At 42.2% G+C, this 15118-nt stretch overlaps 2 protein-coding genes across 3 annotated transcripts in view; both read right to left on the bottom strand.

Annotated features, from left to right (window-relative positions):
• THAP6 (THAP domain containing 6) overlaps window positions 1-15118 on the bottom strand; it is a 1073833-nt gene that overhangs the window by 514280 nt on the left and 544435 nt on the right. The gene's annotated exons all lie outside the window — the stretch shown is intronic.
• Window positions 1-15118, bottom strand: part of PARM1 (prostate androgen-regulated mucin-like protein 1) — a 111467-nt gene that overhangs the window by 33495 nt on the left and 62854 nt on the right. The window contains exons 1-2 of one of the 2 annotated variants that reach the window (XM_050790946.1): window positions 4213-4435; window positions 115-840 (exon numbers count right to left, since the gene is read on the bottom strand). In XM_050790946.1, the coding sequence (XP_050646903.1) occupies window positions 115-840; window positions 4213-4420 (934 nt within the window). In that variant the 5' untranslated portion in view covers window positions 4421-4435. Of the gene's footprint in view, window positions 1-114; window positions 841-4212; window positions 4436-15118 lie in introns of those variants that run through there. The other variant, XM_050790947.1, reaches the window with a different exon arrangement.

Genomic DNA, 15118 nt, shown 5'->3' with positions numbered 1-15118 from the left:
CAACTTAGGTGTTACACTGCAAAATTCAAATTTTCCATTGTATTTGGTTCACTGAACTGCATTCTTAACGTGTGGATGTAGTAAAGAAAACTAGTGGACTAGACAGAGACTCACCTGAACTTAATGCATGTTCTACTTCCTGCATGATCACCCTGGGAAAGGTGGTGGTGGTCTCCATGTCTATAAGCTCACACATCACTTTGCCTGACACAGTTGTTGGGGATGTTTTCTCCTGGGGCACTGGCTCAGCTGTGGCATGTGAGGTGGGTGTGTGATCAGAGTTGGACTCCTCTGTCGGTGACTCTGATGCAGTTGGAGCTCCAGTAGGTTGGGTGCTGGTCACAGTGGAGCTGTGGTTGGTAGTAATGGAGGCAGAAAAAACCTCAGGTGGTGAGGTTGATAGGGATGAGGGTGATGAGGCTGGAGCTTGAGGGGAGATGAGTGTGGGAGGCTCAGCAGCGGAATGCGACACTGTAGCTGCCACGCCTGCTTCAGGAGTGCCCGAGCTGTGTTCCTCCGAAGTGGTTGTTAAGTGGACTCCACCGCTTGTTGACGAGAACCCAGGAGGTGAGGGGTCTGTGTTTGCGCCTTCCCAATTCGAACCTGGGCTGGTGATCTCCTCTTCTCTGGACTCTGTGGAAATGTTCTTAGGAAGCAGAGATGTTGGGGCTGATGTTGTAACTGGGAGCACTGAGTTGCTGTGAGTGCCATTGGATGGGGAGGCAGTGTCTGCATCAGTGTTTTGTGGAGAGCTAGTCCAGATGGTGATCGGTGGCATAGTGTTTGCCGGAAGAGAAACGGGCAAAGGAGCTGATGTCGGCAGACTCTGTACCCTCCATCCTGTGGAAGAGCCAGTACAAAAGTGGTTAATACATGAAACACGGTAATATGTGAAATAGAGGCAACGCTCTTACTCCACAGCTGTTTTGCAGTATTTTCACAGGTATTTCTCATTTTGCATTGTGCCCGCCGCAGTTGTGAAGGCCACTTTTAACGGATTTTCTTCCCACCAATTGCTCCGCAAGTCTCAGTAGGAACCTGCCCCAAACTCCATAAGAACAATTAGTAGGACTGTCAATTCAAGACTAGCCAATGCATGGTATGAACTAATCTTGTCCCCAACTTGCTTAAAATCATGTCCTTAGAGAGTAAGACCCTCTGGGGAATTGATTTATGGGAATTTGTCTGGTCTGTCGAGCAGCCAACTCCACAGCTCCAGTAGGAACGCTGGGAGTGTGGACACTGGGAGTGGGGAAGGAGTGGTTGGTGATGAGTGTGGTCGCTGGCAGAAGGGGGCTTCAGTCTCGTTCCATCCCACAGCTGAGGAGCTCACTGATTAGCTGTTCCATGTCTTGGGGGCTACCCATTCTGCACTTACGCACAGGGATGTAAGGGATATGGACCTGCTGGCTGGGATGAATAAATATGTGAACACATTTCCTGCAGAGAAAGAAAAAGGGAGAGGTCCCAGAATAAAAGCTAGAAAGAGAAATCTGAGCTTTGGAAATATTTTCTGAGAACCCAGTTGTCTGAAATTCTAGCCCAGGGTCCTTACCATCATATCATTTGCCAAATGCACTCCTTCATATGTAGTAAAATTTAGAGCTAGTTTCCATTCTTCCTTTCTCCTTCCCCACGCTTACGCATTTGGTTTCATTCACTGACTCATTCAATGATTATTTAATAAAGGGCTTTTATGTGCCAGTACTTTCCTGGACATGGGGTTTATGGTTTCACTTTTAGGTAACACATCTCTTGATTGCCTCCCCACACCCCCTTGTCATTCCCTGACTAGTATTTCCCCCAGTCATTTGCATCTCAGTAGATGGGAACCCCATTCACTAGGTTGCTCAGTTAAAAACCAAGATGTCACCCTTCAGGCATGTCTTTCCCTCACATCCCACATCAATTCCATTAGTGAATCAGGATGAGTCTACCTTGCAAATACAATCCTGATTCAACCACTTTTCACTATCTCTCCTATTATTTCCCATCCCCTGAGCCATTATAGTCACTAGCCTAGATGACTGCTGATTAGTCTGGATGTGCCCTCCAAATCTCAGGTTGAGATCATCAGCGTTGGAGGTGGGGCCTGGCAGGGTGTTTTTTTTTTTTGTCATGGGGGCTGATCCCTCATGGTTTGGTGCTGTCCTCATGGTAGTGAGTGAGTTCTATCAGGATCTGGCTGTTGCTCCCACTCTCACCATGAGATGTGCCTGCTCCCACTTCCCCTTCCACCATAAGTAAAGCTCCCTGAGGGCATCACCAGAAGCTGAGTAGACTTGTTGCTATGCTTGTACAGCAAGTGCTGCAGAACCATGAGCCAATCAAACCTCTTTTCTTTGTAAATTAACCGACCTCAGGTATTCCTTTATAGCAATGCGAAGAATAGCCTAACACAACTGCAACAGTCTCTTAACTGGTCTTCTAGCCCCCAGGTTTCCTCCCTTTTAGCGTGCTTTCCACTGAGCAGCCAGCATGATCTTTTATAGCAGTAAATCAGCTCATGTCCTTTCACTGATCAAAACCCTCCAAAGGTGTTCTGTTGTACTTAGAACAAAATCCAGAATTGCTTCCCTATGTAATTTCATGTTCTCGTCATCAATTTGATTGGTCTCTAATCAAATGTCACCCCTTCCTCAAAGGAATCATCCCAGACAAGTCTAACTAATTCTTTTCTCCTCTAGCCCATTGTCCATTTAAATGTTTTAAAAAATTTTTTATTGTGGTAAAGTATGCATAACACTTTACTATTACAATGAATTTTAAGTGTACAGTTCAATGGCAGGAACTATATGCATATTGTGCAACCATCATTATTCATCTGCAGAACTTTTTCATTTTCCCAAACTCAAACTCTGTGCCTATTAAACAACTCCCTTTCCACATTGGAATGGCATAAAAACAACCAACCATTCTACACTCTACTGTCTGTATGAATTGGACTGCTCTAAGTACTTCACATAGAATATTTGTCCTTTTATGACTAGCTTATTTCACTTAGCATAATGACTTAAAACTTCCTTTTTAAGGCTGAATAATATTCCACTGTATGTATATGTCACATTTTGCTTATCCATTCATACACTGATGGACACTTGGGCTGTTTCCATCTTTGGGTTACTGTGAATATTGCAGCCATGAATGTGGATGAACAAATATCTGTTTGAGTCCTTGCTGTCAGTTCTTTGGGGCATATTCCCAGAAGTGGAATTAATGAATCATATGGTAATTTTTTGCTTAATTTTTTGAGGAAATGCCATACCTTTTGCTCATTTTTGTTTTTCACAATAAGAGAAGGGTTTTCCTGAAATTATGTATTTATTTATTCACTTATGTATTGTCTCTCTCTTCTACTAGAATAGAAGCTCAATGAGGGCACAGTGACCTGGTCTTACTCATGGCTGTTTCTCCTGAGCCTAGGACAGCATTAGGTCATAGTAAGTGCTTAATAAGGACCTGTGGGAGAAATGAAGGAAGAGTAGAAAAATGAATTAACCCAAGAACCTTATTCATGAATACTCCAACATCTCTCCACTCTTTTCCACATGTCACTTTAGTTATGGCCACATCCATCATGGCTTCCTCAGGGAGGGCTGCCTACCTGATACTATTTGAGGGGAAGATTCTTGCTTAAAGATCAGCTTTACTCATTTTAATTCCAACATGACATATGCCTATGACTGATGTCTAGTTAGGTCTTCAACTATTTAACTCTACGTACCCTGAGGATATTTCCTTGAAGGTGTCAAATAGGTAAAGGCCAATCATAGTCAATATTCAAAAGGAATAGAACACTGCCTAGATGCCAGTCAGAAGAAGGGAGAAAAAATCAAAAGGGAAACATTCAGGTACTAGGGTAAAATCTGTTTACATCATCATTTGCCACTCAGCTGACTCAGGAGCTGATGGAAGGCTGTGCTACAGAGTTTATTCTGAATTTAACATTTGGGTTATCATCAAAATAATTGGCTTTATTTTATTTAAAAGGAGTTCATTAAGGCCATAAGCTTAGGAGAGTTAATTTCCTGGTAAAGAAGAGGACAGACCTCCCAACTTAGGCCACATGCTATTCCATGCTGTTATAGTGGTCTTTTGGCAGCTGTGAACTGTCAACAGTTTTAGAATGAATCCAGATCAAGAAATCTTTGAAATATGGACAAAACAACAGTTGGAACAAATATTATTAAAACATGGGATCTTGTCTATGACCTTTGGAGCTTACTGGCTTCGCATCCTGGCAGCTGTCATGGCTGATTGAAGATTCTAAGGGCAAAAAAAAAAAAAAAAAAAAAAAAAGACACCATTTACCATGCATAGCATCATATAATAGATAGGCAGATGGAGGTAGAGAGAGCCTCAGTCTGTTAGTCGAGTCAAAGAGTCTTGCCAAGCCTGAGATAAATGAGAAATCAGTCATCTACAAAGGAGAACCAATTCACTCGTTCATTCATTCAAGCATTTATTGAGCTTTTCCCTCAGAGAGCTCATACTCAGCTTCCTGTAATATGACATGATAAGTGCTATATAAAAGTAAAACCAAGTTGTAATGGAAACCCTGAGGAAAGATTAATAAGTTCTGTACTGATACCATGGAATGTAAAAATATACAAATGTCATTTTTCGAATGACATCTAGAAAAGTCACAGAAGAGATGATATTTGAATTCATCCTGAAAGAATAAGAATGCAGAAGATACCACTTAAGATATGTGATGTTCAGAATGACACTTGCATTGTTGTTTCCACTGGAGCTAAAAGCTGTACCATGGAAATCATTATAGTGCTGAAAATGACAAGCTCTGGGAATTGGTTTTGTTGCTGGAAATATCCATTTTCTTGTTTAATTTTACTAATACACTTTTATAATTCCTACCTCGCCTGCTTCCAAAGAAGACTGGAAGTGGTCATTCATTTCCCATAGCTATCTACTGAGTACTTATTTAAAGAACTTTACTTTACAGCCTAGTTCAGGCAATTTCTGCTCCTATAAAACTAACAATGCATGAAATTGTGTGACAATGTTGGTTATCTTCGTTTGAATGAGGCTTTAGAAGCCTCTGCTTTGCCTTATTTGACGGTACATTCCATAATGCACTGACTCCTGGGGTAGGTCTTTTTCCAATGTAAAGATAGCCAAGGCTAAGGCACCACGATGATCCTAGAGAACGCTTGCTGTCTTAGTCTGCTTGGGCTGCTATAACTAAATACCAGATGGGGTGGCTTAAATAACAGAAATTTATTTTTCACAGCTGTAAAGACTGGGAAGCTGAAGATTGAAGTGCTGTCTGATTCAGTTTCTGGTGAGGGCCAACCCCTTGGCTTGCAGATGATTGCCTTCTGTGTCCTCACATGACCTTTCCTCACATGGCATGCGAGTGAAGACAGAGAGCAAGTTCTTTAATGTCTCTTATTATAAGGGCACTAATCCCGTCATAAGGGCCTCACCCACATGATCCCATCTAACTTTAATTACTACCTAGAGGCCCCATCCTCAAATATCACACTGGGGGCTAAAGCTTCAACATTCAGAATCACTGTAGAACTCGTGTCTCTGCAGGAATAACAAACTGCATAAGTCAAACCAGCAAGAATGTACCCTTTCTCAGGATTTCAAGGAAATTTTAGAGCTAGAGAGGGTCTAACTAATGAGTGAGTATAACCCTTCATTTGATAAATGAGGGTGCAGACACAGAGAGAGGAAGTGGTGTAACTGACCTTACACTAAGAAGAAGAATTGGACAGTGTCTACCTGGAAAGAACTGTGCAGGGACAGTCAGAACTAGAACTCCTGCTCTCTGATCCCCACTGATACCCTGTGTCCCAGCCTCAAAAAGGCTAGTGGAACTTACTTTAGCAACCACTATTACAGAGAATGCAATGAGGAGCCTATGTGAGACTGGGCAGCTAAAGAAGTTAAAAAAATGTCTACAGTCCGACCAACAGTGTAAAAGTGTTCCTATTTCTCCACATCCTCTCCAGCACCTGTTGTTTCCTGACTTTTTAATGATCACCATTCTAACTGGTGTGAGATGGTATCTTATTGTGGTTTTGATGTGCATTGCTCTGATGGCGAGTGATGATGAGCATTTTTTCATGTATCTGTTGGCTGCATAAATGTCTTCTTTTGAGAAGTGTCTGTTCATATACATTGCCACTTTTTGATGGGGTTGTTTGATTTTTTCTTGTAAATTTGTTTAAGTTCTTTGTAGATTCTGGATATTAGCCCTTTGTCAGATGGGTAGATCGTAAAAATTTTCTCCCATTCTGTAGGTTGCCTGTTCACTCTGATGGTAGTTTCTTTTGCTGTGCAGAAGCTCTTTAGTTTAATTAGATCCCATTAGTCAATTTTGGCTTTTGTTGCCATTGCTTTTGGTGTTTTAGTCATAAAGTCCTTGCCCATGCCTATGTCCTGACTGGTATTGCCTAGGTTTTTTTTCTAGGGTTTTTATGGTTTTAGGTCTAACATTTAAGTTCAACCATTGTGGAAGACAGTGTGGCGATTCCTCAAGGATCTAGAACTAGAAATACCATTTGACCCAGCCATCCCATTACTGGGTATATAACCAAAGGATTATAAATCATGCTGCTATAAAGACACATGCACACATATGTTTACTGCAGCACTATTCACAATAGCAAAGACTTGGAACCAACCCAAATGTCCATCATTGATAGACTGGATTAAGAAAATGTGGCACATATACACCATAGAATACTATGCAGCCATAAAAAAGGATGAGCTCATGTCCTTTGTAGGGACATGGATGAAGCTGGAAACCATCATTCTGAGCAAACTATCACAAGGACAGAAAATCAAACACCGCATGTTCTCACTCATAGGTGGGAATTGAACAATGAGAACACTTGGACATGGGATGGGGGCCATCACACACCGGGGCCTGTTGTGGGATGCGGGGAGTGGGGAGGGATAGCATTAGGAGATATACCTAACGTAAATGACAAGTTAATGGGTGCAGCACACCAACATGGCACATGTATACATATGTAACAAACCTGCACATTGTGCACATGTACCCTAGAACTTAAAGCGTAATAAAAAAAGTAAAAAAGTCATGCCTCCATACACCTTCCCACCCAAAGCACAGCTACTTTTCTTTGAAGAAAAGAATTAGTTTTAGTATTTCCTTGAGAAGATAGGATGAAGAAACTGAACCCATTAATTTCTCAGTTAGAGGTGAATGAGCATTGTTTCAAAACACAGTGACATTGCCAGGGATGGTATGCCCTGCCCGGGCTGTGATAGGCCCACAGACGTGAAAGGGACAGATTCAGGGAAGGGCATCTCTTAGACTTAGCCCACGTGTGCAGCTGAAAAGCCTGATGACCAATTCAATCTGGAATTCCTCCTTGTAAGCTTACAATTAGCAGTGGTTCCTGAAGTTTGGTCAGGTTCAAGCTTTTTTTGTGGCAAGAATAGCTGACAAGGCCGGGCGCGGTGGCTCAAGCCTGTAATCCCAGCACTTTGGGAGGCCGAGGCAGGTGGATCACGAGGTCAGGAGATCGAGACTATCCTGGCTAACATGGTGAAACCCCGTCTCTACTAAAAATACAAAAAACTAGCCGGGCGTGGTGGCGGGCGCCTGTAGTCTCAGCTACTTGGGAGGCTGAGGCGGGAGAATGGCGTGAACCCGGGAGGCGGAGCTTGCAGTGAGCCGAGATCACGCCACTGCACTCCAGCCTGGGAGACACAGCGAGACTCCGTCTCAAAAAAAAAAAAAAAAAAAAAAAAAAAAAAAAAAAAAAAAAGAATAGCTGACAAATTGTTGCTCTGAAGAAAACCAGATTCTTAGTGAGATAGAAAATTATTTGTTTCCATGTGTATTGTCCTCTATGGGGAGACCACTATTATAGTTTACATCTCTTCGATATTTAAAAGAGCTAGTGTGTGGCTTGGTCCTCAGTTTCTAGACCTGCTAGGAGGGATGTAGGGGCTGATTGTTGAGATATGCAGGCGAGTTCTTACCATGCTGAGAGGAGTTAAAGGCATTGTAGCGTACAGAGTCTGCCTTCTGTGCCTCCTGACCTGACTGCGTGTCAGGAATACAGGCAGTGAGTGCTCTGAACTCTGTCACCTTTTCTTGGATTCCATGAGCAACAACCTGGGTCAGTGGCAGAGTTGCAGACAGACTGATTTTCTGTGTTGCTCACCTATTCTTTTTTTTTGCCCCGGCCATGTCTTCCCCTGCTCTTAGCTTGTCAAGCACGTGAGAAAACATGTGACAAAGCTTTGGCAAACTTGGTGAAACTTGATCAAAATGCAGTCAAGCCCTTTCCTGCTGCTGCCAAGTTAGCCGGGAGCATTGCCTGTGGTCCCCTGGCAGAGGCCCCACGGCTGCTGAAGGTCTGTGTGCTGAGTAATTGCTACCAGTTTCTCCACCTGTTACGGTCACCATAGTGAACTGCTGAAAAGGCCAGCGGGACTGTTTAACATATATATTGACAAGTGTACTGAGCACTTTACATGCATCATCTCATTTAATCGAAATATAACCTCTGTGAGGTAGGCACTATTGTTATCTCAAGTTTCACAGATGATAAGACAGAGACTCAGAAAAGTTCAGTAATTTTCGTAAAGTCACACTGCTAGTACACGGTACAGCTGAAGCTTGAATGCAACACCATTTGACTTTTAACCATCAGCTTTTTAATGATTCTATAGTATTGAATTGGGAAAAGCAAAGGTGTTTTCGAAGTCTGGGCTCCATGTTTGTGAGGCAGTCGGTAACCAGTTTGCTTCTATCTTCCCTAGTACATTCCGTAGTGTGGGCAACTAAGTGACTTTTAAAAAGTTATTAGACTGTATGAACCCTTCCCCTCCCCTTTAATCTGATCACAGAATTCCTACTGCCTTTGGGATAAAATCTGAGCTCCTTGGCACAAGACATGCCACCTTTCATAGTCTGTCCAGTTTATCCCTCATGAGCCTGCGGTCTTCTCAGTCTGAATCACCGTAAGCTCCTGAAGTATCCCATGGCCATCTGCCTCCCTGCCTTTACACTGCTGCTCTTTCTACCCTGACTCCGCTCTCCATGTCTCCCCTCTTGCCATCTCAGTTCTGAGAAATCCAGAGCCTTGCCTTCTCTATGAAATATTCTCCAACTTGATAGACCCTTCCTCCTGTGTGCAGCCACCTCACTTCCCACAGACTCTAATGGCAGCACACATCATATTGAGCCATAGTCTTTCTCCACGCTTGTCCCCCTTCAGGCTGGCAGCCCTGATAATAAAAACTAAACTTGTTCTTTGTGTCTTAGTGCCTGGCACAGAGAAAGTGCTCAATAAATATTCATTGAGTAGCAACATGGATTTTCTACCCTTTGAAAACAGAAATGTTCTCTGGCTTATATGCTGAGTCATGATAACAGAAATGTATCCTCCCTTTGAGTTGTCTGTAAGCTCCATGAAAATGACCTGTTAACACAAAATTGTGGATGGGCCTCCAGACAGACTTTTGTTATATTTGTTTGCTTGTTTTTACTTTGGAGACTGCATGGATTTCCTTTCTTTATGCATGATCTAGACCAAGGTCAGCAGCTTTTGGTGACCACCTATCAGTTGGGCCAAACACAGGCTAGTTTTAACATCTTCACATTGAATGAATTGAATTTCAGCAGGTATTTAAGAGAGAGAGAGAGAGAATGTTAAAATGATAATTATTTATTTACATTTCAAAGCTAGGTTTTAGTGTGTTTTAGGTTGAATCACTATTAGGGACCTACAAAAGTTTCGCACCTACAAAGTTTCCCATGTTGTCTTTGGTGGGGTCTGCTGAGGGCAGCCAATGCTCCAGAAGGCTCATCTAACATCTGCAAAACCATTCCTAATTAAAGTGTGGTCCAACCATATGGTATTTGAAAGCTATCATATGTCAAAACAGAATGCGTATGCCCCAAAGCCATCAAACTGTGTCTAAGAAGATACTTGTTTGAAGTAGGAAAGCCATATTCTCCTGAGTATTTTGCTTATGGAAATGAGACATAATTCAATCCAAAAAGAGGAAAGAGCTTCTGTTTTCTAGCCACCGAATCACAACCTGCAGACCTGGTGAATGACTCAATTTCTCCATCCATAAAATCAGTTCTAATGATATCAGCAGGCTCCCCATGGTGCTGTGAATTCTAATGAAAGAATAACATTTGTGAAGAATGCTGTACTTCCTGGGAGAAAAATATGCCATTTTTCTTTCTTTCTTTCTTTCTTTTTTTCCTTAGATGCAACATCTGTCTTTGTCAGTCCCTTAAACTTACTGCTTCTAGGTTGGGAGGGACTATGGTGGTCATATCAGAAGGAAGCCGAGCTGAGCAAGGATGCCAACGAATGCCTGAAATCTCCATATTGGGGTTTCTCAGGGTGGGGCAATGGAGATAAAGAGAGACTATGCAGGAGGGCAAGTAGCTTCTCTTCCATCACTTTGTGGCTGAAGGTGGATATGGGCATGGTGGTGGGGAGTGGGAAGGAGATTTTCTGAAGGACAACATCAGGTTCTCTGATTCTTTCCTTTCATAGGCCCGGTCCCAACATTTGTGGGGCCCAGGGCAAGAGTACAAACAAAGGCCCACACAGAGCATGTCTAAATATGTAACTTACAAATTAAGATGTGCCCATGGCTCAGCCTGTGCTCCATCCTGGGCCCTGCAGCCCACTCCCAGGGTAACCCTCTGCAGACCCAAGGCTAATGGGACAAGGGATCTGCTGGGGCAGGGTAGGCCAAAGCTGCGGCTGGGTCCACCAGGAGCCAAGATGGAGACTGACCTGGACATGCTTCCTGGGCATCTTTGGTGGGCAGTCTCCCTTCTCTATGCCTCACTTTTCTGGCAGAATTTTCAGGCATTTTCAAGCAGAAGGGAGGGAGAGAACTCAGGCAGCACTTTGAATGCTTTGCCAGTGACCAGCTTTAAACAAAGACAGACACTCTGATTCTCTAGAGCCAAGGTGGTGATTCTTTCCTTCCTACCCTCACTCCTGTGCCTGCAGGTCACACACACTGGCCTGGGGGACCAGTTTACTCCTTGTATACTTCTCTTGTTTGCTCAATCATTCACTGAAATTCAAAAAAAATTATCATGGGTTCAAAAAGATAAAAATTCTTTGAGTTTGGGTGTTTGTAAAATTCAGGTATCTGTTGCCTAGTCGAGGGGTGGCATACCCTTCTAGAAACCCACCTCTTATAAGCACAAACTGCTATCCAGTCATTTCTCAAGCCCTATAGCCCCTGGCAACAACCAGAATTTAAGAAAGCCCACATGTGGCCTTGTTTTGATTCTGAACCTCTTCCTTCAGAGGATCTTTTCTAGGCTTAGAATTGCCCAAATGGCTGAGGCTGCTCTTGTAGCCTAATGCTTTACTTGTAGCCACTTGTCCACTCCTTTTCCTGATGTCTCTACTTCAGCTAATTGCACCATCCATGACTCTTTGTTCCCCAGAGAGCTGGAGCCCTTTAAGTGGTCAGCTCCATGGCAATTTGCCTTTGAAAGGACAGTTCTCAGTGGCATCCCAGGCTAATGCATCCTGGCCTTCTTTTTGGTGAATCAGTAGGCAATTTGACTGATTACAGGATAATGTTCAGAAAATGCAAGCAGGCTTTGTATTCGTGTTGGCTTCACTGCCAAAGTTCACTGCTGACCATCCAGGGAACAGGGAAGGGGACAGAGATGATTCCAGTGCAAACACATCTCCACATCTGGAAAAATGGCTCAAACTTAGAGGGTGTTTCCTCTGATGGGGGAGAGGAAACTAGGGACTTTCTGAGAGAAGGCAAATAATCTGTAATACTGATGTGCCCCTTTCTCTTCTCTCTGCCACCATTTTCTTCTAAGGATTTTCACCGAAGATGCCAGTCAGCAGGAATGGGTATACGTCATGGTTTCTTTTCTTTATTTTTATTTACTATTAAAAATAAAATATAACTTGCATGCAGTGAAATGCACACGTCTTAATTGTATAAAACAATGCATTTTTACAGGTGTATACCTGTGCTACCACCACCAAGATCAAGATACAGAACCTTTTCATCACCCAGAACACCCCATCATGTCCTCTCAACACTTAATTCTCCAAAGGTAATGCTTATTCTGATGGAACATTATGACTTTTAATACAATAGATTAGGTTTTTCTGTATCTGAACTTCACATAAATGGAATTATACAGTGTATTCTCTTTTGTCTCAATTCTTTCACTCTCTGGGAGACTTACCTGTGTTGCTATGTGTATTACTAACTCATCATTTATCATTGATAACTTGTACTTGGTTGTATGAATATGCCTCATTTTTTTTCACATTCTATAAATGATGAGCATTTAGGCTGTTTTTGATTCAGGATTATTACAAACCAAGCTGCTTGCTTCATGGCTTCCTAGTAACTCTTTTCTAATGCTTATTACATGCCATGTTCTGTGTATTTTATAAGTAATAAGTCACTTAATCTTTACAATAAACCTATGGGAAGTATTATTATATCTCCATCTTACAAGAACCAACTGAGGCACAAAGAGGTTAAATAGCATCCCAAGATATACAGCTAGAAAGTAGTATACCTTGGACTAAGTAGTAGTATACCTTGAATTATCTCTTGCCCTCTTAACCACCAAGCCATATAGCTACCTGCAATGGTTAAAACTATAGGTCAAACCACTTATTAGCTTTGTGATCTTGGACAAGTTCATTAATCATTCTGCTTCCTCATCTACAAACATGAAATAACAACAATATCTCCAGTCAAAGCGATATTTTAGGAATTAAATAAATACTAAGGCAGATACTATTGCTTGGGCAATCCGACAGCCACTTCCAATCCATTTCCAAGCTAAATGGTCTCTTTGTGGCCTTCTTTGCAACTAAGGGCGTCTACGTGCCCCAGTTCTGTAAAATGAGATTGACGGAACATATGCTATAAGACATCTGGAAAAGTGTTTGCCTCTTTATAAAAGCAACGTATAAGAAAGGACACCCAAGAATAGTCTTGGTGACTATTCTTTCCTCCTCCTTCTCACAACCATGTCTAGCACAGTGGCAGCCATTCTGTGAAGCCAAGGATGCCAGTAAACGCACTAAGAATGATGAGAATGAAAGACAGAAAGAGACTTCCTCCTTGATGATATTGTTGCTCCACCAGGCCAGGCCTGGGATGCCTATCTCCAGACTTCCTGTTAAATACATGCTATATACCTTGGGAGCTAAGGCATGGTTCATCAGGTTTCCCATTATTTGCAATATAAGTAAATGTTAGGCCATGTAAAGAGTTAATCACAATGCCTGACACAAAGAGCTCAATAAATATGAGGTTACTATGTTAACCTCTGTCTGATTGGAACCCGGGCCCAAAGACTCTCACCTCTTGTAATCTGCTAATGATTTTCTAAAAGTGCTTTGCGGCCACTATCAGAGGGAGATGATTACTCCTCATGGTATCAGCTGTGAGCGTCAGGAATGGAGTGCTTTCCACATCCTTCAACAAAGCAAGAGGCAGCTGGGCCCGTCAGTGTCCCAGAGGTACTCTCTAAGCTGATGCCCAGGAAAGCCAAGCTGCTGCACACACCCACAGATGCATCCAGGAAGAAAAAGAAAAAAACCCAGATAAATATGATTGTGTTTTTCCACCTTATTAAAAAAAAGTTCAGAAACTTCTGGGGCAGTTTTCAAAATGAGTCATGGTATGACATGCATCAGGCTGAATGGCTCCTGGAGGCTGAAGAAGCAGAGGAAACAGCACTCAACAACAATCAGGGACCACACTTTGTTTTTAGAAAACCTGGCCTGAATTTATCAGTGCTGTGAGGCATAAGCTCGCACACACTGATTAGAATGGCATCCTATTATACTATTTATTTCATGCATTGCTTAGTTTACTTTTTAAATATTCTTTTAGATTTTTATTTGTTTAAGTTCAATTCAACAACTATGTATAGAGTGCCTGCTGTGCACAGGGAACCCAGGCATCTAAATTATATGAGGGAAGGTATACTGGAAAAACATATGCATTTGTTTTATTATATATTTCATACAATCTTTCCATGATTGTTGCAATTCGGCCCTATTTACCCTTCATGGATTTTGATGCTTAATGTCTCCTGCACCTGACCTCTCTGAATAAAGGTCTCTGATAGTGGAATAGTCATGTTTTCTCTTCTCCCACCTATTCTCCCCACAGATGGTCTGTTTCGTCAAGCATGCTGAGAGGAAGGGATTGGTAAGTAATTAAGTAATGCACCAGTGTAAGGTTCAGCTCTTTTTCTTCCTCCTAAACTGTCTTCTAAATAGCAGCTTTTAAAACTTACAGTGTTGGGATGTAGTTCTTAGAATCCGAGAGTCACTGTCCTCTATAGACATCTAAATGAGAATGAAGTTGGTTGCTCCCTTGAGGGTACCAGGCTGAATGTACTGAGGCAGAGTTTGGATCTCTGAAGTCTCCATCTGGCTTTGTGGGTCTTTAGGTAAGCAGCTTCTCGTCTATGAGACCCAGTGCCCCTGATAATTAATACTCTTTCCTGTCACAGACACTCTATGCTGTGTGGTCATTTTAAAAACTAGGATTGAGTGGAGGAAGGAGGCTGTGGATGGAGCCACAATGTACAGCAGGACCTAACTTATCACCAGAGACTCCAGGAGAGCCTTTGGGTTTTCCTTTCTTGTGGAATATTTCCTAAGTCCTGATATATCATCAAAGATAGGCAGGCAATCCGAGGGGCGTAGGAACCATGTATTCATTCTTTCCCTGAATAAAGAAAGGGGGCTAGAGAATGGAAGTCAATTATTGGGAGATTACTGTAATGCATGCATGCTTGTAGCTCACACCAAAATATGAATAGCATAAAGCTAAGCTGGAACAAATCTGATTTCCAGTTCAGATGTTATTAAGGTAACCTATTAATTTTGTAGGAATGAATACCCTCTGCAAAAATGTTCCTCATAATGAATTAAATCAGTTGAAATCAATGTGGGGAGCCATACTTTATGTAAGAGATGTTGTGGGTAATGAATTTTAATCAAATACTTTAAGTGACAAGGGAAACTGGACGTTTGAAGAAACTCCATGGTGAATCCTCATTTCGTGTAATTAATTACCTTCCAATTTGTCTCTTGTGAAAGAAGCTTTT

The sequence above is a fragment of the Macaca thibetana genome, chromosome 5 (assembly GCF_024542745.1).
Source record: "Macaca thibetana thibetana isolate TM-01 chromosome 5, ASM2454274v1, whole genome shotgun sequence".
In the NCBI taxonomy this organism is placed as follows: Eukaryota; Metazoa; Chordata; class Mammalia; order Primates; family Cercopithecidae; genus Macaca; species Macaca thibetana.
This window is presented reverse-complemented; position numbering and strand designations above follow the sequence as displayed.